Source organism: Pleuronectes platessa, chromosome 2, assembly GCF_947347685.1.
Source record: "Pleuronectes platessa chromosome 2, fPlePla1.1, whole genome shotgun sequence".
Classification (NCBI taxonomy): domain Eukaryota; kingdom Metazoa; phylum Chordata; class Actinopteri; order Pleuronectiformes; family Pleuronectidae; genus Pleuronectes; species Pleuronectes platessa.
Window position 1 is genome coordinate 3,200,273 of NC_070627.1, and position 22,245 is coordinate 3,222,517.

The 22,245-nt window shown below is 42.7% G+C and overlaps 2 protein-coding genes across 2 annotated transcripts; both read left to right on the forward strand.

Annotated features, from left to right (window-relative positions):
- The first annotated feature begins 401 nt into the window (after nucleotides 1-401).
- Nucleotides 402-9,737, forward strand: chmp4ba (charged multivesicular body protein 4Ba). The gene is made up of 5 exons (XM_053435563.1): nucleotides 402-824; nucleotides 6,606-6,783; nucleotides 7,033-7,147; nucleotides 7,374-7,500; nucleotides 7,594-9,737. Exons 1-5 carry the CDS (start codon nucleotides 641-643, stop codon nucleotides 7,653-7,655), a joined length of 666 nt encoding a protein of 221 aa, XP_053291538.1. The 5' UTR covers nucleotides 402-640; the 3' UTR covers nucleotides 7,656-9,737.
- A 4,207-nt stretch (nucleotides 9,738-13,944) lies between these two features.
- Nucleotides 13,945-21,366, forward strand: ahcy (adenosylhomocysteinase). Its single transcript, XM_053435528.1, has 11 exons — nucleotides 13,945-14,096; nucleotides 16,134-16,324; nucleotides 17,195-17,270; nucleotides 17,478-17,630; nucleotides 17,976-18,088; nucleotides 18,237-18,444; nucleotides 18,880-18,967; nucleotides 19,072-19,189; nucleotides 19,279-19,401; nucleotides 19,597-19,668; nucleotides 20,184-21,366. Exons 1-11 carry the CDS (start codon nucleotides 14,069-14,071, stop codon nucleotides 20,313-20,315), a joined length of 1,302 nt encoding a protein of 433 aa, XP_053291503.1. The 5' UTR covers nucleotides 13,945-14,068; the 3' UTR covers nucleotides 20,316-21,366.
- The last annotated feature ends 879 nt before the right edge of the window (nucleotides 21,367-22,245 follow it).

The window sequence follows — 22,245 nt, forward strand, 5'->3', positions numbered from 1 at the left end:
TAAATGAATGAATGATGTTTGTGATGCCAATACATAAATTAATTACTTTTTAATATGGTGTCTGTCTTTATGATACAATGGCGGGGTCAAAAGGGAAACACATTGGGCAGAGAGTTGTGATGTGAATGTGCTTGTGTTACTAGGGAAAACATTTAACACGTAAGTATATGGAAATTTTTATTATTTTTTATTTAAATATTACAACTTTTCCACAGTGCTGGGCTTCAGGCCCAAATAAACTCGCGAGGCTTTGACGTCATCAACACAAGCTTCACAAACCTCTTCCTGGATTCACTCGACACGCGCTGCGAAGCCTCGACCCGGAAGGACACGTCACTAGTGAATATAAATGTTTGGCAGAAGATAGAAGATTAATAACATGAATATGACTAATGGTCAAAATCCCCAGAAGGCTTCGTGGCGCGGTCACGCCTGTGTTACGTAACAGCGCTGACGTAATGACATCACGAGGCCTGTCTGCAAAGCGGAAGTGAGGAGGAAAACAACAGCGGCGGCGGCGGCGTCGACTCTCGGTAGTTGAGCTAAAGGGAGAAACCCGCGCGGGACACGTCGACTTCACGGTTCCGTTCAAGTGCCTTCGGTTAGTTTACGGTGAGTTCCAGCGGTTCCGGTTTCCACGATGTCGTTAATCGCGAAGATCTTCGGCGGCGGTGGGAAAGGTGGGAAGGCGCCCACCACCCAGGACGCGATCCAGCGGCTCCGGGAGACCGAGGAGATGTTGTCCAAGAAGCAGGACTTCCTCGAGAAGAAGATCGACCTGGAGCTGGCGACGGCCAAGAAGTACGGCACGAAAAACAAGCGAGGTGAGGCGGGCAGCTACCGGAGTGCTTTCGAGCCACGGCGCCCTGGGACAAGCCCGACGAGTTCCGCGGTGGGTTAGCTCGTCGGGGCTAGCTCCCGGGAGCTAACAGGGAAGTTTACTCACCTGAAGTGTGAGGAGACATGTTTAAATGTCTCCTCTGAGGACAGCAGCCGTGCGATCAGACCCGGAACCAGCCACACGACTCACAGTGTGGACACATGGGACTATCACACGGGGCTGGAGGCCTTTAAAACTTCACTTTAGTCACGTAATACACATTAAAAGTTATTCAGAACTTACATTTTACTCACAGCCGTCGTGTTTGTAGTTTGTTTTCTCGCTATGAGCAGTGGTATTAGTTATACACTGTGTGGTTGGAGAACTAGAGATCCGATGTCGGGTATAAATCAGATAATTGGGATAATTGAGAGGAGATAATTGGGTGAAAGGATCTATTGGAGGAATTTTTGCGTAATATAATCCTTGTGATGTTTTCACTAGTGTGTTTCATCTAAATTGTACTAGTTGTTGTCGTCTTTTTGTATTTACTCCTGGTTCGGGTGCTGTCTACAGACCCAGCTGTGTTTTTGACAGTAGTCCAGCCCATGACAACTGACGCCACCACAGGTTCTCTCTCTCTTATTTGGAAGGGGAGGGGTGTTCAGCTGCAACGGGAAACCTCACCACTAGATGTCACTAAACTCCACACACTGAACCTTTAAGGTCATTAATCCATATTAATCAAGCACCAACCCGTGAGATAGATTTTATGTTAGTTGTTTGCTCTGTGAAAAGTGACCTCAGGTCGGCTTATCTTTCGTCTGACAGGTACAGGGATGGGCTGGGACCAGTTTACGACTTTACAATCCACGGCAGATTAAAGTTTACGCCACATCAACTTTAAATGTTTTCATTCAAGTGGCTTTGACATGATATTGAGGCAGAACGTTGATCTCCTGAGTCACAGCAGCATCGTTTCAAGACCTGAAAAACAGAAGAATGTAATGTGCCACAGTGTTAGGTGACACCTGCAGCTACCTGGACTGTGCACACAGCCAAGCCTCGGTAATAAAAGAAGCTCAGGTGTGTTGGAGTTATCAACCATCTTGATCTTTAGATAACTCTAATATAGTCAGTCAGGTGATATTAATACATATTAAAAAGATAAAGAAGAATACTGTTCTCTAGGTTTTGCAGTTTCTTGAGTATTGTACCTGGCATCGGTTAATTTGTCTGTGTGTGGATTTCCTTTCAGGAAATAGATACAAACCCATTTCCTCCACCAAGGAAGTTGTGTTTTTATTTGCTTGTGTGTTTGTCTGTTGCGTGACCGCATTAAACAAAAGGTTTTTGTGAAGGTGCAGATCCAAATGGAAAAAATTGTGCATGTTTAGGGGACTTATGTCTGTGATTGTGTACAATGTTGTACTAGTTGCTCTTCTTCACAGGGACTATTCGCCCGGGTGGAGTTATGCCCTTGTCTAAGTGCTGTTCTAGTTAATGTTAATGCAGTCACAGGCTGAAAGCATTGCGGTCTTTGCTGTGCTATTGTCATTTGCCAGATACATCTTGACTCCATTCAGCAGCTTTGTTTTCTCTGTAGTGCACCGTGTTACTTCTTCCTACTGCATATTGAGATCAGATCCCAGTGTGATGATAAGGCAGCGTTTCAATGCCAGGCCTAAATGTAAACATGTGATTTAATGTATTTCTCTATATAAACATCTCCACCGGTTGTTAGTGGAGTATGAGGCTCTGAGTGGAGACATTTAAATGATGCAGGAAAAGCTCTGTCATGCTGGACAGGCTTTCTCCCTGCATTAGCATTGTACTGTATCACTAATGACATTTGTTACATTTAATTGAGTGGTCAAACCAGTCCGTGATATTATAAAGCATTAACTGCGCATGTGGGCTGACGTGTGACCGGCTGTGCAGACAGAAGTGTTGTAGGGCCAAAATGTGTTTTCAGGAATTTTTCAGCAGAATCAAAAAACATTCTTCGAGGAATCTCTTGTTAGTTTGGATCTGGTTGGATCTGGTCTCTGTGGTGGTCCTGGGAGCCGTCCAGGATGCACACTGCCTCTCAGCCGGTGCATGCTGGGATATGCCCTCATAACCATGAACAGAATTATAGGCGATTATGATCACCGAAGGCCCCTGACTCTTGTCAGAGAGGCAGAGGTGCCAGAGCGGGTCCTGTCAAATAAAATAAACAACTGACAACTTCTCTGGTGGAAGGATGGGAAACGGGCCGAGAAAGAATCTACCACACTTTGGGGCTGATCCAGTCTTTGTCACTTTCTACAACATTGTGCGACTGTGGGGCCTTGGCAGAGGAATGCACTTTACTAAATGCCATTCTAGTTTTAGCTGCTGTTGGCAGGACTTGTCCTCCTAACTTTAGCGAGTCAACCCTTTTAAGATTAAGCAGCAAGTATTTTTCCCGACTGACAAAGCAGGAAGTGGATGCCTCGACATTACGTTCCTTCGGCTGCGGCTGTGGTCCGGCTTTTAAATTGGCTTTTCAGTGACACAGCACTTGCCATCACCCAACCAGCAGAGGAGAGAGAAAACCATTTGATGTATTTGCTAAGTGTGGGTGGTGTTAGTGGTCTGTAAAAGCTCGGCATAGCTGTGCCACAGCCCAGCACTTCTGTTATGTTTCGATTTAAGATAGTTTTAACAAGTAAGAAAGAAGAAATCAGAACATGTATGAAGTCACACAATGTTCTCTGAGAAATCAAGGAAAATATTAACACCCAATCCTGCAACGTTTACGTTCTGCGCTCTACAGGGTGCCGTCGTAGCAAACATAGTTCATCACAAAGAGAATTACCAAAGAGTTCACACTTTGTTTCGGTTGGATAAAAGTTACTCTGATATTTTTGGCCACAGAATTCGAAGCATGCAAATATGACACTGTACTTTCCAGCTGCGGTTCGCCTAGAGATCCACGGCGCAGCCACAGAACCTGATTTTCAACATAGTCCTTCCCTGTCACTTGTTGTCCCGCTAGCCGGCCGACAGATGATATGCAAGCAATCCATACATGTTTGTAGTAAACATACCACCCCGATAAGAGGGCCTCTGCATTACGGGTCTTTTCAGAGCTTGTTGTGTCTGTATTTTAAAACCATTCTTCACATTCTTCGCCTATTTCCACCTCAGCTATTTCAGCTTTGTTGATAATTTTCCACCCTGAGTTCTCCTCCTAACTACGGGAAGCAGTTGGTAAACAACAGGAGAAAGACATTATGGTGAGGAAATGACGATGTAGCAGCTCATACAGTTTGAAAACAGCCTTTGCCGTTAAACAGCACATGTCCTAACTTGTCTACATATTTATCATGCCATAGACAAATCCTTTTAAGTTCATGGATTCAATTCTCCAGAGTGACAGTGACACCGATCAGGATTCATGCAGCTCTGACTTTTCCTTTTAGCAGAGTTCTCGGAAGTGACATCCCATAAAACTTTCTGTAAAACAAGTTGTAACGTCTGTAAACACAGAGACCGTGAGTGCTGAGTAATTCCTCTGGAAAGCAGCTCTGCAATCCAAATAATCTGATCGTCATTTGTGTGATGTTGGGTAACAATGTTATCAGTCCAGGAATAGAGCCAGGCCTTGATATAATCGAATTAAACTGCAACTGTCAGCTGCAGTCTGGCTCCTGGTGGACCAGACCAGCCACATGCAGCCGTTTAGATAAAGGTGTGTGTGTGTGTGTGTGCTACACTGCTAACTACATGCTAAAATTATATTGATAACATGCTGATTTTAAAGGGGTACAGATATTGTCTGGATCTTAGTTAGGTGTGTTATGGTGTTAAGATCATCAGCACAATCTCAGAGTACAGGTGCAGTATTTGGCCATCAACCAAAGAATTAGCTGTAATATCCTTTTGACCTGTTGATGGCACTGCATAATAAAACAAGTGGTAAGCAAAGTTCATCTAAAGTGTATTTTATTGGTGGACTGATGGATCGACGCTGTCCTCGCTATAGACACACAGCTGGCATGGACTAAAGTTTCTGTGTTCTTGCCGTTGTCACTTTTGTATCATTAAGTTAATCAATCTTTGTGTCCTCATGGCACAAAGCACTGACTGACCATTGAGCAACATCAGTGAGATAAGATCTGCCTAAAGATCTGGAGAATGTCCCATCTACTAACGCGGAGAAGGCTGCGTTTATGACCCACACTTTTGGAAAGCGGCCGTGTCGCCTTTCTCATGTCTATTTAAAGTTTATGTCCCAAATTCCACAAAGACACAGTTTCTTGTTTACCTGGGTGTGTCACAAGGATTGAGGGGTTAATAGAGAAAAGATCATTTGGATAGGGGAACTGTTGCTGTGGTATCTAAAGCAATTCCTTATAGCTGTGCACGTAGGTTTAAGTGTTTCTGCTGTATTTCCAGTTATGAAGTATCTGAGTCAGATAACAGCTGGACTTCTCACAGCCGGACCATCTCCACTGTAGGTCAGGAGTAATTTCAATTCCCTGTTTCTGCTCACGAGGGGGACAGCAAATATGAAATATCCTAACCTTAAACAAAAACAATTCTTAATCTGAGCCTGATATTAATTTTAATCTTTAAAAGTCTAAACCTGATTCTATAATCTTCCAGTCTAGTCTGAACCGTAATCCACACACGTTTATTGTACAGATCAAACGATCTCACTCTTCAGATATGACTCAGCAGATTTCTGTCACCAGCTCCCTTGATGAGGGGAGTTGCCATGCTGGCACCTGAGGGGAATTCCCTGTGACCTGGTTTTGTAATTTGTGTTGTAACTATACAAAGAGCAGAAACACACTAAACTACTATGCAGCATCCAATCTGACAGCGACCTCTACTCCGGATCTGTCTATCGCAGGTGGTTCGAACCAGAGTAGACTGACCGGCCTAAAACTGGCCGCCTGAAGCATGTTGTGTGTTTGGGGCGGCTTGGACAGGGTTTTATCAGATTAGGAGACTCCTGCTTCATCAGGACAAACACAGCGTCTCAGCAGTTCAATCAGTTCAGCTCATCACGGAGCAAACTGCTGCCGCTGCAGTGAGCGGATCCCAAAGTCCGCCGGAGGTACCTCATCCTCTGGTTTCTGAAATTCAGAAATTCAGTGTCTGCTCAGTGTCCAGGAGAAATGTTTCAGAAACACCAGAAAACATGTTTCTCTCTTCCAGCTCTCTCGTACTTCCACTGCAAAATCACTCAACCTTTTACCCGTCATAGAAAGTAAAAAAGGTCCAGTATTGATGTACAAATATACATATTAAAATGGGAATGATTCAAAAGATGTTATCTAACTTTTATTACAAAGTTTGCAATGGAGGCTTGATATTTGTACAGTTTAACCATATATTTAAAAAAAAAAGTAACTATAATTGGAAAGAAAACACAATTTCAACCACATATACAGAATTTGAAAATGTAAACATAAATACACATATGTTAATAAAGTAAAATTAAAATACATTTTAAAAGCTTTGCGAAACATAACCACTGATACGATATGTCCATGAAAGACATTTATCTATCGGCCGAAACATCAGTTAATTGGTCAAGTGCTACCTCAGTAAATATATAAGATTTGAACAACTTCTCTCAATTTGACAAATATAATTAATTGTGACTTTTTTTTACCAGTGTCAGTCGTGGTTATTAAAGAGGTTCATGAGCCGGGTTCAGTCTCAGACGTCTCCGTGTCATCCTCTTCTCCTCAGCAGGAGCAGCTGCCGTCATGTGAACTCACTCCGTCTCTTTCTCTCTGTGCAGGAGCTCTACAGGCCTTGAAGAGAAAAAAGCGTTATGAGAAGCAGCTGGGTCAGATTGACGGGACGTTGTCAACCATCGAGTTCCAGAGGGAGGCGTTGGAGAACGCTAACACCAACACAGAAGTGCTTAAGAACATGGGCTTTGCCGCCAAGGCATTGCAGGGTGCACACCAACACATGTAAGAGACACATTTCCTAAGTTATGTTGAATTTGCAAGGAATATTCCAAATAGAAAACCTATGCATTAACTGAGATGTCCTTCAGAGTCATGATATCTACTTTCCATGTTTCGTCCCTTCATATTCTCCTTCGTGGCCAAAGAATCTAAATTGACCATTGATCACCACTGATTTATATTGAGACAAGTGTGTTTTCATGCCTGGGTTTACATGTTTTCTGTCTTTCTCTCTGTCTTCCTTATTCACAGGGACATAGACAAAGTAGAAGATTTGATGTCGGACATCACAGACCAGCAGGAATTAGCTCAGGAGATCTCTGATGCCATTTCCAGACCAGTCGGCTTTGGAGAAGAGTTTGATGAGGTGAGAAAATCGATAAATATAAACCTTGTGAAGCCTGAAGTTTCAGGTTTTACTTCTCAAAGTTATCTTCTCCTTTGTCTTAAACAAAATAACCCCCCAGTCGGGTGGAGTTCCAACTATACCTGAGTTTGATAGGCTGAAAAACATTAAGTTGATTGTTGGAGCTAGGCGGAGGTGAGCGCTCTACATGTTTCTAGATTGTTTACTGATCCTGCTGTGTGTTTAGGATGAACTCATGGCTGAGCTGGAGGATCTGGAACAGGAAGAGCTGGACAAAAATCTTCTGGAAATCCAAGAAACAGACGATGTCCCTCTGCCCAGCGTACCATCTACATCTCTCCCTGCAAGACCAGGTACTTCATGGAACTTACAGAATAGAATTTACCTACATCACTAACATCTGCCGGAGAAATTAAATTGTATCATCTGTCTCTGTTTATTTTTAGCCAAGAAGAAGGAGGAAGACGAGGACGACTTCTCGGAACTCGAGGCCTGGGCAGCTAACTAAGCTAGCTTGCCATTCCAGCTAGCTAGCGCCCCTCTCCGGTCTGTTTCTGTGCTACCAGACTGGTCCCATACATCTGGAGGACAGACAGAGACTCTGGGCTTAAAGTCGACATCCCAATATCTAACCATACCCCCCGCCCTGAAGTATGCACTTGTACTGATGTGAACCCGGGCTGTTCTCTTCAAATTAATGTTATAATAAGAATCTCTTTGCTCCACCTGCACACTCCTCTGTATCTAAAGGGCATCGAGCATGAAAAGTAAATGTCGTGCCCTCGCAGCCTGTGGTTATGATTATCAAAATGCTCTTTTTAAGAAAGAGAGTGCCCGAATGATCACTTAGGACCGGAGCTTGCAAGTGCATACTTCTAGGGAAGGGTGTGTGCTGGAACACGACAATGCTTGTTTCTGGGAGGAATGTGAAAAAATAATCAAAAGATGTGTGGGAAGAAAAATCTAAAAACTGAAAGACGACGTGACTCGGCCATTTCTCTGCTTCCTGTGCTGTCATGTCTCTGCTCTTCTGAGGTGGTGACCACAACCTCCATCCACACCATCTCTGCTAAATCTCAACGAAAAGGATTCATGATGAAAGTGTGGGACTTCCTCATTGAAACGTCACTGTCAAGCCACAAAACAACACATCACAGATATGTAACAGTGCAGTAAAACATCTGGTTATTAGAGAATCTGTGAGGCATATCTCACACTGCCGAAGTGCCCGTGGGCAACTTCTTGTTTACTTATCTAGGGCCATGTTGGTCCAACCACTTAAAATACTAAAATGTTGTTTGAGGAGAGAGGAAAAAATAGATGAAAACGTTTAGAGTGCCAGTGATTCCAGTGCTCTGGTTCCACTGATGAGCCTTAACCACCATGGTCCCATTTGCCAAACATTGAAAAAGTGAAAAACTAATGCTAATGCTAACATGCTAATGCTTGACTTTGCCAGAGACTTTGGTTTTCTAAACTTTAAATCAAGTCGATGACACTGGCAGATAAGAGCAGACAAATTTATTGAAGGAGTAATCTGCTCTGTGAACCTTAAAAAATATCATGAATATTCCACAACAAAATCAAAAATGAGACAAAATCTAGAAAACTAATTTTATTTGACAATCCTGTAAAATCCTGATCAGACCGCTGAGAACTTAAATAAGATTGATTTGATGAGTGGATTTTCTATGTACAAAATCTGATATTATTATATTAGGACAGTTTATACATTGCTGTCAAGATGGTGCAGGTACGAGTGGCCGCTAGAGGACACATTACAATGCTTCCGTTTGTGAATTTGAAATTCCCTCGTCTGTGGTTTAACAGTGACGTCCTCTGAGAGACTCCCACACGTGTTGACTTGTAAAGATTCTGGGTGTGAGCGATGTTTCCTCAGCCCCTTGACACAGTGACCTCCGGTGAATATTACGTCAACTCGAGACGGTGACCTGGATTTCCTTTTTTTTTTCTTCCTTCTTTTACTATTAACTCACCTGTAGTGAAAAGCGTTTGATTTGAACATTGAACAACACACGTGACATGTGTTGGCCCTCATGGAGAAAAGGAGGATTTGAGCGAGTCCAGCTTCTGCTCACCGCCCTGCTACTTATGCTGTAAAACCACACACCCCCCCCCCCCCCCCCCTCCTCCCATCTGCAAACACATTTATGCATGGACGGACTGAGGTCGGCCCAGAATCCAACAGCTGGTTGAGTGTGAACATATTTTTAAAAAAGAAGGAGCAATTAAAAACTTTTCTCATTTTTGTAACGCTAAATCACCACGTCAGTGGGTCGACCTCAACCCTTTATATTTAACAACAAACTATCGAGAAGAAGTGTAGATATGATGCCAATGGAGTTTGTTTTTCTTTTTCCTGTGTGTGTGTGTTTTGGCTCAAATATTACTCATGTGCTATCTGGCTGTTCAGAAACAGTGTGACCAGTAGCCAGTTCTGCTCAGAGCTCTACAAAGGGTTGGACATCGGAGATTGTTTTTCCCCGTGTGGCAACCATGTTGCTCTGTGACTGTTGTCAATGTTGGGTTGTATACACTTTATCTTAATAAAGTTGGGATTTAATGCAAACCTCAGCAGTGTCTCATCTTTACCATCGACTGTACATACAAGGAGAGTCTGGGTTTGGAAAGTGACGCCAATGCTGAAGTACCTGAATGCTCAATCTGTAGTTTAAGTTTATTTATTTTTTAATAAGACCATAAAGCACTGTATGGATCAGGTAGTGGATATCATGTGAGTGACAGCTTGCTTCGTCCAATGGATGCAGGTCACAGGTTGAGTTGGGAATGCAGTGTTTTCAAGCACTCAGTCAGGCTCCGCCCCCCGCTCCTCCAAGTATGGTTACGTCTAGTTTTAAATAAAACTCACAGTATGCAGTAGGAGTATGCTTTTGTGAAATTATGTTTCTACCACAGGAACTGAACAATCTAGTAGGTTTGTTCAGTTCTTGGCGGAGGAAGTTCCTGAGTGATCGTGGATTCATTAAATATGTGAGAGAAAAAAAGGCTAAAATAAATAGTACACAGCAGGATTTTGGGGAAATAATACAACTTGATAATTTTAATTTAATTAAAATGTTTCAAATCTGAAAAAAAATGACAATGATGCGTTTCCTGCACATGTCCACTATGAACACTTGAGTCCACCTCCCTCCAGAGTGTGAGACTCAAACCCAGCACCCGTCAGACTGCTGAGTCGACAACCCGCTGTTGTCCGGACCAAGACGGCTTGAAACATGTTCTTAAATTAGCTGCAGTGTTAAATTTCTGCCAGTGAGCAGAGTTCAGCCTCTTCAACATGAGGCTGTCACTCAGTCCCGGGGTTTCTACGCCTGTTATTCACCCGAGACTTTTCATTTCTCTGCTGTACGGAGATATTCATGTCATCCAGTAGCACTGTGCATAATCTCTTCTATTGGTTTTGATGCAGCTGGTTGAAGGTGTCATATACAGTGAGAGTTCTATTATTGAATAATCACCATTTTGAACTGCAACCTGTGATTTAAAGCACAAAATTAATAAATCAATGTCCCTGACCCCTGACATCAGCTGCAGATAAACTCTGGAAAACCTGACCACAGAATATTTGAGTTAAAGGAAAAAAGCTCATGGTGGTGTCTGATTTGAAATATCTTGGAATTCAAACACATGATTAAAAAGGTGCTATCAAAGTAAACCTCACACACTTAATAACAGAGGCAGCTGAGCTTTTCATACCACGATCTTCTCCCACATATTGTTTCACAAGCTGCTCACAATCAATCACAAGGTCTCTGAGACCAACAGAGACCCTGGATAAGCTTTAAAACACTCGAGGCCAGGAGATATCATGACTGCAACATGGTACAAAAATACAATATACTTGAATTAAATATTTGCAGAAGGAGAGTAGCAGTGGGGCAACACAGGAGATTACCAGAGGGAGCAGTGCAGTACAAGTATAATAGGTTTGGGCCTCCAACTACTGGAATATACATTTAGCTGTTCATTTATTAATAATAGTAGTTTTCTAACCTTTAAGCTCAACCTTAAGATACAGCTAAAAAACAAACTTGTCATATTCCATATTATTTTATGTAATTTGGTTTTCATGCACATCTTCTCAGGGAGCAGCTGTCCACTCCTCCTGCTACTGATCTTCTGTATGTAAGTAGGGAAGGGCAGCAGCTGTTCTCAGTACTGTGGCTTCACGCATAAACATGAACATATAAGACAACACACAGTATTTTTTACACTATGTTGCTTTTTATTGCTTCATTTTATTAATGACCTGTTGCATTTAGAATGTATTGTCGTTACATTTACATATATTTTCTTTGTACAGGTTGTGATCCCTACTCTGGTTTGAAATACTGAATAAGCTTTATCTGTTTTTCACTGTTTCCCATGTTTTGAACATCCCGGTGTCCTTCTTTAATTCCTCAACACTTCGAAGCAGAGTGCACCGTAGTTTACTTTTACTCATTAAACACTTGTGGGTCCAGTTTCTTGCTCAACGGTTTTACAACACACTCTCTGTGTGAAGGAGCCGGGGATCAAACCAGGATTCTTCCATGTTTGGCTTCAGATGCAAGAGAGTGATATATTTTCTGTAATTTGTAATTCAGCAGCATTCTATTTAACCAATGTGTCACATTATGTTCCGGTGAACCCTTCTGTAGATTGTGCATATACAAGAATACACTTTGTACTGTTTGTTCAACAATGCAGTTGCATGTGCAAGGAACAAGTCACAGTTCAACATTTATACAATTTAAAAGTACACAGGATATATGTGGAATAGAATTTCAAAAAGGAGAAGTAGAATATACAGTTCAGTATTTTTGTAGAAGTTTTTATCTGGTGTAGTGTTCAATCATTTTAATCTTTGTACTATTATTATTTTTATTACTGGCCATAGTGTATTAATCATAGTTTTGTTGTACAGTTAGTTGGTTTGTATAATGCACATGAATTATAAACAGATATTTGTATATATAGTGGAAAAAATATCTTATGTAATCTACAATATTAAACACTACAATAAAACATAATATAAAATTTGCCATTATAAACTTACTCTAACTTTATTTTAGAACATCTGACTCCACATCTGTTATATATTTATATTATCAACCAACTTGTTCCAATAGAATGTCTTTTAAGTGTATAATATATGTGGGATAATAATATTTAGATAAGATAGAATTTGTCATACATTAAAAAGCAACAAAAACAATAGTGGAAATAATACCTGATGTAATATACAATATCTGACTGTATGTGTTGTATTAGCAGTGGCGGGAAGTAGCGAAGTAGAAATACTTCGTAACTGTAGTAGATTTTTCACATATTTGTACTTTACTTGAGTACTGATTTTCCTGACGACTTTTTACTTTTACTCGCTACACTTGAACACATATTTCTGTACTTTCTACTTCGTATAAAGAAGTGCAAATAGGGTATTGTTAAAAACATATTCTTACTGCTTGTATAACAGAGCAGGTCAAGGATCTCCGGGAGAAGACAAACACATTTGAGGCGTAAACAAATATACTCGAGGTGTTTAAGCTGGGCCTGCGACAGGCCTGACCTTTGGGCTGACCTTTTTCTCGGCCTGTTTCTGCATCTTTCTTACCTGCCTGCCTACCTGAGAGTACCTTGCAGTCCCTTTGTACTCAGGATCTTTGGTTGTATCTGAACTTACCAGCCTGTCAGCACTCTCGGTTTTGTGGCCAATTTAGGTTTTGAACATTTGCTTCGTAAGCTCCTGATTGTGTAAATTAATTCCATACATGCACTTATCTCCCTACTTTTGTGTTCTTGCCCATTAAGTCCTGCCTCGTTCCCCTGAACATATCAGAATATGTATTGAATTTTCGAAAGGCTTTTCCACGTGAATTCCGATTCAGCCATATGTTGAACCTACATGTGAATCATTTAAGAACAGAAAGTCACAGGTAAAACATTTCCATTTGTTTCTCCTCTGTACTAGTGCTGTGCAGGCTGTTAACCAAAGAGAAACTATCTTATTTTGTGTGCTAGAACTTGTTTCCCTTTGTTGAGTTATCATAAGGAGCATTGTGTATCATTCCTGCTACTGATGAAAGCTCCATTGTTTAGTGATATTTACAGAATCATTTAGTGGTCATACTGTGGTCTATTAGTGTTCTCAGGTAGACACAAGAGGCACTTGAAGTTCAGATGCACTTGTCCATCACTATTTGAACCTCAGCGTCTGGGGTTCCAAATTTATAAAATTATACATTACATGTATATTGTTGTTATAATTTTCAGTCAGTTTAAATAACTCCTGAAGAGTAACATTTTGGGTTGTTTTGTGTCTGTACAGGACTACTATAAAAAGCACTTTGCATTTTTAAATTGTTGTACTTGTACTTTTCTTTTGATACTTGACTACATTTCAACACCAGATACTTTTGATACTTAAGTAGATTTAATATGAGCTACTTTACTCAAGTCCTTCTCTGACGGGGGACTTTTACTTTTACCAGAGTCACTTTCAGGTAAGATATCTGTATGGCTTTCAAGTACTTTATACACCACTGCGACACAATAATAAAAACGTAATAGAGCATCTTTCTTTATTCACTTTCTCAAACATCTGACTCCACATCTGTTATTTTCTCAACTTGCTCCAAAACTAAAGCCCTGTCATTTGGTTGGGCCCGCCCACATCGTACCCAAGCTCGTCCAATCAGATCCCTCTTGCGCGGGGCGGGGATCCTCCGCGGCCAATGGGAACGCAGAGTCGGCTGCTGGGTACGTCGGTTAAACTTCGGCTCGCGGGTATAAAACCGCAGCCGTCACGTTGCCGACCCTCCTTCTCTGTCTCCGCCCGTCTCTCTGGCCTCTGCAGCTCCACCCGGGTCCAAGCAACCGACCGACCGACCAACCAACATGTCTGACAAACTCGCCTACAAAGTTGGTCAGTAGTTTTGTTATTCATCTGTTGTTAAACTCCTTTAATACAAGATGGCGCGTTGCTAGCTAGCATGCTAACCGTGTGGTAGCGTGCGCCGGCTTAAACCCGGAAAGCTTCTCCGCACGAAGCCTGAATGAAAGCGAATGCACGCAGCGTCATGTCGCGTCCCGGGCTTCATATCGTTAGCTCGCGTCCGGTTTAGCTGCTGCTCCCTTGCTAGCGTCTTGTAAATAAACACTGTTGTTGTTATTGTGCGGTTAAGCTAGTTAGCACGCCGTGTTAGCACGTTCGTTACAAAAGGCAAACAACGCGTGGATTTCCCCACTGGACGTGCTTTTGTAGTTCGCAGGTTTTTCAAACGTCAGAATGAATCGGCATGTGGAAGTGTCGCTAGCTGCCGAGCGCTTGAACGCCAGTGTCCTCCCGCCGCCTCTGGGACTTGTAGTTTTATTGCGCAGCGAACCTCGGCTTGGATCCGTGTTGGTAAACTACAAAGTCCCGAGATGCACCGCGCGCCCCCGCCGCCAGATCCGCATGAGTGACTGAAACAGGCGCTGAACGTAACTTCACACCGGAGCAGGGCTGCGACTACACGTGGTGCGCGTGTGATTTTATATAAAGTTAAACAAAAGTACATTTCTTAATATGCAAATCTGACACTTGAGTGTTTTTATCCTTCTCCATAAACCAGATTATTAAAATAAAGAACGTGTGGCAGCAGCTTTGCGTCGAGAAATCTATAATCCACCTGGAAAAAACAAAATGTACGAAGTGAACATGTCAGAAAATATGGGATTTAAAGTATATTTAACTTAAGTAATAACTCATTATCTCAACATAAGACCTCCTTGTCTGGTCTGGGTTAGACCAGAGCTGGTTTAGAAGCAGCCCAGTTGCACAATGTCCATTAACAAACAGCTTCAGGGCAAAGTCCTTGTTCCTCTCTGGTCATCTGGAGGACTGAAGTCCTGTCGGGATCACTCAGGCCAGACGGATCAGAACATCACATTATGATCATTGATTTAATTCAGGCACTAACGTGTAAAAAGGATTTCCCAAAGATAGAGTTTGCAGCAGGCGTTGATGGGACAAATTATCAATGCGGCATTTTATAGAAATTCTCTTTACTCTATGTATATTCTTTTATAATGGAAGAAATCAATTAACAGAAATAATTGGCAGTTCTGGTCAAATCCATCACTTGAGAGGAATTTCCTGATCAATTAACTAGTTTGTTATTTTTCAGAGAATTCGGAATGGAAAGTCATTTTGGTTTTATCTGATAATGTACAATATGTAGATATCATAATAATAATGTCTCTGGACTGTTTGTCAGACAGAAAATACATTTGGTGTTACAAACCAGTAAAAGATTAGAGGGTGACTTTTACAAGTTTACCTCTAGTTCTTAGTCTTGTATATCAAAACTAATGTGAATTATGGATGAACTTGTTATTTTAGCCTCTGAACGCATCTAAAGAAGTGTTGCCTCTCGTCACAGCTTTGACCGCGGTGTGAACTTCAGCTCGTAATCCTCTCTGTGGATGTTAAATCAGCCCAGTGCTGGTTTAGAGCGGTCAGACTGGTGGAGGTGTGTTTGAACAGGCTGCAGCTGCTGTGGTGGTGGAAGGGGGGGGGGGGGGGGGGGTCGTAGTTCAGGACTAGACCCTGTTACCCTGAGTTTTAACTTACAGCCTAAAACGGGAGGGCCTCTCTGCCTGTTGGATCACAAAGCCTCTTTCTGTATCGTGATCATCTCCATTTTAAAGTGCACAGAATGAGATTAGTGGGTGAAAGGGACCAGCTGCTGAGTATCAGCCTGGTTCAGACGCTGCAGTGCTGATCCTACTGTTCCTACTGTTCTAAGTCTCTATTCAGCCAAACTCACCTGATCCTGACAGGACAGGCTTTGTCATCACCTTTTTACAAACTAGGCGTTGCTTTGTCTAGATGACCTTTTTTATTACTGATGTCATGTGTGAATTTATATATAACGATGGATATTAGAAGTTTTTCTCAACTGTACCATTTCTCTTCTAGCCGATATCACCCTGGCCGAATGGGGACGTAAGGCCATTGATATTGCAGAGAATGAGATGCCCGGTCTCATGAAGATGAAGGAGCTGTACGGTCAGTCCAAGCCCCTGAAGGGCGCCCGCATCGCCGGCTGCCTCCACATGACCCTGCAGACCGCCGTGCTCATCGAGACCCTCATCGACCTCGGAGCTGAGGTAAAAGCTTCAGGCTGCTTTAAAACTTTCTTCTACCGATCGCTTATAACCTAAAAAATCCTGTCTTTTAATTGGTCCTTCTTTCTCTTAAACAAAGATGAGAGGGGACTTTGTCTTGGTTGTTCATTGTCCAGTCAGTTAAATAATTCCAGGAGCAACAGGACCTGGGTATTTGTCTGTAGATTAGTCATGTATATATAATCTTCAATAACAGTAGTTTTGTTGTGTATACTTTGTACCTGGAGCTGTTCTTGTAAGTTCCAGTTTGTGGCCTTGCAGAAGTGCACAACAGCAGCAGTAGATGGAAGTGAAGGAGTTTATTGATCCATTAATATGTACAAACTGTTTCAGTGAGTCTGGGATTCTGTCTCAAGGCCAGTGGGTTGCATTAGCATGTTGGTTGTTATCTGTAACCAGGACTGGTCTGTTCCTGCAGGAGCCTGCAGCCTGAGAACAAACACAGAATAACAACCTGCTCTCATTCTACCTCTCCTCTCTCTGTAGTGGTGATACTCTGCAGCTCTGCCAGACTCTGTTTATCTGTTGAACTAGACAAATATTATTATTCATATCACTTTGAGCTGAATGATTTCCTTCCCCTTGAGGCGGGTGGTGTTCTACATCAGAGGAGTCAGATATACCCACCACTCAGAATTTAACTCACACACACAAACAGCTGAAACTTTTAAACCTGTGAACGTTATCTGGATGGAAACAGCTGATGTGAGACTGGATATCATTATTTCTTTTTAGATAAGTTTTCTTGGATTTTAAAACGTGACACATGACTAATCTCTGCTGTGTCATAGTTTCCCAGTCTACACTGGTTATGTCCATTTTCAAATGCGTGTCTCTTCCCTCCTCCCACAGGTTCAGTGGTCGAGCTGCAACATCTTCTCCACCCAGGATCACGCTGCTGCCGCCATCGCCAAGGCCGGCATTCCAGGTAACGCTCTCCTCCTGTGTTTGATATTCACATGTCTGTAGAACTATCGTCACTGAAACCTGAGAGAGGAGGTGTGCAGAAGACGCTGGTTGTTTTTAAACTCTTGGTGTGGACATGGCACTGGTGCGATTTCCACCAGCGACGATTTATATTCACCCACCGACTCTCAGAATGGAAACAAACCAACCAGTGTCCTTGTGTCTTCAGTGTTCGCTTGGAAAGGTGAGACTGACGAGGAGTACATGTGGTGCATCGAGCAGACTCTGTACTTCAAGGATGGCCAGCCCCTGAACATGATCCTGGATGACGGAGGAGACCTGACCAACCTGGTCCACCAGAAGCACCCCAAGCTGCTGGCAGGTCGGTTCTTATAAACGAGCTAACGAACAATTTTACACTGGGTCTTTTTTGGCTTAATTTCTGAGTTTCCTTTGGGTCCTTTTTCCAACATGTCAACATTTTTTATTCAAAACGATCTTTCATGGATCATATTAATACATTTGAACATTAAAGCATAGATGCGTGACTGTTTTTTTTTAATTTCCTGTCCCTTGAGGCGTTACAGCTCAACTGTCAAAGGGTGGTCTGCACTGAGACTCTACTACACGGGGGGCTTGGACTCTTACTCTCCACCCCAGTTAAATAATCAACTTGTAGCATCAGTCATGTACATAGTCATAATTTTGTAACTCTGTGTATTTTCAGGTATCCGTGGATTGTCGGAGGAGACAACTACAGGTGTTCACAACCTGTACAAGATGCTGAAGAAGGGCGAGCTGAAGATCCCCGCCATCAATGTCAACGACTCCGTCACAAAGGTAACGACCTCGAGCTTGAATCCTCATGCAACAGATGTTCATCTTCTTTTCTTAATCTGATTTGTTATTGGAATAAAATGATACGGATCAGTCTCTTCTCTGCTCTGTCAGGAGGAATAACAAATTGTGTTCCGTCTCTCTCCTGCAGAGCAAGTTCGACAACCTGTACGGCTGCAGGGAAAGTCTGATCGACGGTATCAAGCGTGCCACAGACGTGATGATCGCTGGCAAAGTGGCTGTGGTGGCCGGTTACGGAGACGTGGGTAAGGGCTGCGTCCAGGCGCTGCGCGGCTTCGGAGCGAGAGTCATCGTGACGGAGATCGACCCCATCAACGCCCTGCAGGCTGCCATGGAGGGTGAGTGATGACGGACAACACTGAACATTTTAATCAAGGAGAGAAGGCAGCTGTGGATAGTCTTTTCTATCAGATTGGGGATTAAGATTTGCTCTGAAGACTAAACTGCACAGCTGTCAGATATCACAAATCTAAATGTGAACACCTGCAGTTTTCACACATTACCTCTGGGTGAAATCTGGAGAATTGGTTGCAGAGTTTCTTTCACACATGCACATCACAGAGGGAAGTTTTCTTCACAGACACGTTCACAACAACAAATCCTCCGTCATTCAGGGAAGAGGTGGAGCAGCAGACTCTTCTACTTCCTTCCACTGCAAAAATTAAACCGTCTATCTCAGATCCCGAGTCTTTAATGTAATGATCGTGTGGTGGAGCCGTCCTCTGTCAACAAGACTAATATTGACTTCATGTCTTCTCCTGGTGTCTCTGCAGGTTATGAAGTCACCACCATGGAGGAAGCTTGTAAGGAAGGAAACATCTTCGTCACCACCACAGGCTGCGAGGACATCATCTTGGGAGAGTAAGTTCATGTTTCAGTTGGAGAGTCTTGATGCAGGACTGAATTATTGTGTCACATCAGTGTTTGCCCCGTGTGAAGTTGTACGTTTTGTGTGTTTCCCTCAGACACTTCGACAACATGAAGGACGACGCCATCGTGTGCAACATCGGACACTTCGACTGTGAGATCGACATGGGCTGGCTCAACAAGAACGCAGCAGAGAAGATCAACATCAAGCCACAGGTAGGACGACCCTGAACAGATTTATTCTTGTTCGGTGTTCATTTATAGTTTGTCCCTTCAGTGTGACTCATCTTCCTCCTCTTCCTCAGGTTGATCGTTATCGGATGAAGAGCGGACGTCACATCATCGTCCTGGCCGAGGGCCGACTGGTCAACCTGGGCTGTGCCATGGGACACCCGTCCTTCGTCATGAGCAACTCCTTCACCAACCAGGTGAGTTTCTATGAACCACAGAAAGGAGGAGGTGGCTCTGATTGAATATTAACATTACGACTACTTTTGTTGTCTATAACTTGTATTGGTTTATACTCTAACCCAAGATTTCTGTCTGTAACCTCGACATTTTGATGGTAAAGTTGTTGCAGCTCCATTGAACACGTGAGTGTCCCCGTCTGTCCTCTCCCGTAGGTGCTGGCTCAGATCGAGTTGTGGACAAACACCGCCAAATATCCTCTGGGAGTTTACTTCCTGCCCAAGAAGGTCAGAACACACTCGACAAGATGGTTCAGTGCTTTAGTATCGTCTGTGTGATGTGCCACTTAACATGGAAGAGAACATGACATGTGAAAGAGATGTCGAAATTAAACTAAATGAAACTATTGCATCTTTCCTCTGAAATGGACAAGACAACTTAAAACATATTTTGCAGCTCTAAATATAGACTACCAAACTAAATACCCCGGCCAACTCCTGTTGAATTTAATCAGGCTGCACTAAATGTCTCAAACTCAAAGATATGAGTTCTATAGATTTTTTTTTTTTTTTTTTTTATAGAAATCTGAAACTTTCAAACATTAATGGCGATGTTAAAATAACTGCATTTGCCCTTTAACCAAATCTAAAGGAGTTCTTTCTTTGCCCATGAAATCAAAGTATACTTTGCGTAGCTTCACATCCTTTGCAGAGGAAACAGACGTAGAGAAATGTCTAAAATATGAAAGTGTTCCACATGGATCAGGTTTCCTCTAACAGGATCTCTTCTTGTTTCTCACCAGTTGGACGAGCAGGTCGCAGCCGCTCACTTGGACAAACTGGGAGTGAAGCTGACCAAGCTGTCCACCAAGCAGGCCAAGTACCTGGGTCTGCCCACGGAGGGGCCCTTCAAACCAGACCACTACCGCTACTGAGCCCGCCGGCCCGGCTGGGGAGCAGACAGGAGGAGGTGTGGCTAGAAGGGTGTTGGTGTTTGGTGGATGGGAGCACTATGACTGTTTTTGGCCTGTTGCACTCTGGGTAACGCTTGGGTCTCGGACAATTGTCAACTTTTCAGGGAAACAGACGGTTTTGTGTTTTTTAAAAACGGCCTTCCATAGCAAGTGCTTAAAAGTATTTAGCATTTTCAGATAAGTTTGAATCAAGTGGTCCGACTCGGCTGAAGATTGAATCAACGACTTGTTCTGAAACGTGAACCTGCATCAACCCAAAGCTTCCATTCAGTATCTGTGTGTACGGGACCCAGGAGACCGTGCACGTCTTTTGTTCAGAGCAGCAGCCATCATCAGTATTTCAACTAAACCTCGACATCTTCCTCCGACACGCCATCGCTCACTGATCTCTTCAGTCTCCTCCTCCTCATCAACACTCTTCTGAAACACCGTCTCGTGCTTCTGTGACGTTCTTAAAGAGAGTTCCTCTTGTTCATGTCATTCCCTCTTCGTTTATGGAATCAATTAAACCCTAATGATTTTCTAGCTGGACTCTTGCCCCCAGGGCTCGAGGAGAAACGGTGCATTTTCTTCTGAATCTTGAGGCAAACAGTTTATTGTGCAACGGTGTTATTCCGTTGTGCGTTCACATCAACACTGCCCCGTGTTAGCACTTACACAAACTGTGCGAGAAGCAGGGACACGCTCTGGAACTCGCTCGGTGACGCAGGGCGTGTTCCCGGCTTTAAGACGAGCGCCGCTGCCAAAGGAGCCACCAAAGCAAGTCATGTTTTAAAAAAGTCTTATTCTTTATGCTGCCTCATTTTCTTTTTTTTTTATTGTGATTTATTTAATTTGACTGAAAAGCCCCGATTCTGAAGCTGGGTGGAAACAGCTCGTGGTGGAGTTTCAAACTGGTCGCTGTTCTAAACGGTTAAAGCCTGAATGTGAGTTCAGCTGCTTGTAAACAATGGATCATGTTCAAACTGACGAGGCGGCGATAAAAGAAAACAAATTAAAAGAAACAATTTGACTCTTGTTTGTTTTCTCTTCTCAAATATGTTGTATAATGCAAAGGATGAATCTCAATGGAAGCTTCAGGTCTCTTATCTGTGGACTGTTTGTATATTATATACTATAGATTACTGGATAACATGACTATCTTTCTATATGTTAGTCTTACATATTGAGTTATTTCATGAGCAAAAGTTTATAATGACATAAGACCGCCTCTGAGAACTAACACCATCAACTTCAGGTCAGACTACATGGTTTCAATCACAAATCTATGAACCTGTATTTGTATTTTTCATCTTCTGCAGCTGCACCAGAGACAGCTTCTTCTTTCCATTCACCACAGTCCGAGTCACTGAGGTGTTTGTTTGAGCTGCTCTGAAACAGGCCTCAGGTCTCTGAAGTGGTTTCTTGGAATCGAAGCTGCCGTGTTTGGACCCGAGCTCCACCGCCAGCTGGAAGCTCCTGATAAGATCGACTCCTGTCCCTCACAGCGGGGTTTAGATTTCATTATTAAAACTGAGTTTACTGACCAAACACAAAGCAGATGTCAGAGCAGCAGATTTCAATCTGGTTCAGAACCACTCAGTCTGTTGATGGGATTAAAACTCAGAGGTGGGATGGGGAAAAAAAACATGAAGTGAGTGAATAATAAAACAGTTCAGTAGATACGTCCTCTGCATGCGCTCGTACTAAAATACACCAAATTATTAATCCACCAGTGACTATCGTCCCAAACAAAACTAAATATTAGAGTTGATCAAGATTTACTGTTCATCAGACTGATTCTTATTTGAAACCTAAATTAGTTATAAAGTTCAGGTTCTCCAAAGTTTAAGAGTCAAACAAGTGAAACAGCGTTAATGTTTAATATTTAAATTTAAACGTGTGAAGGATC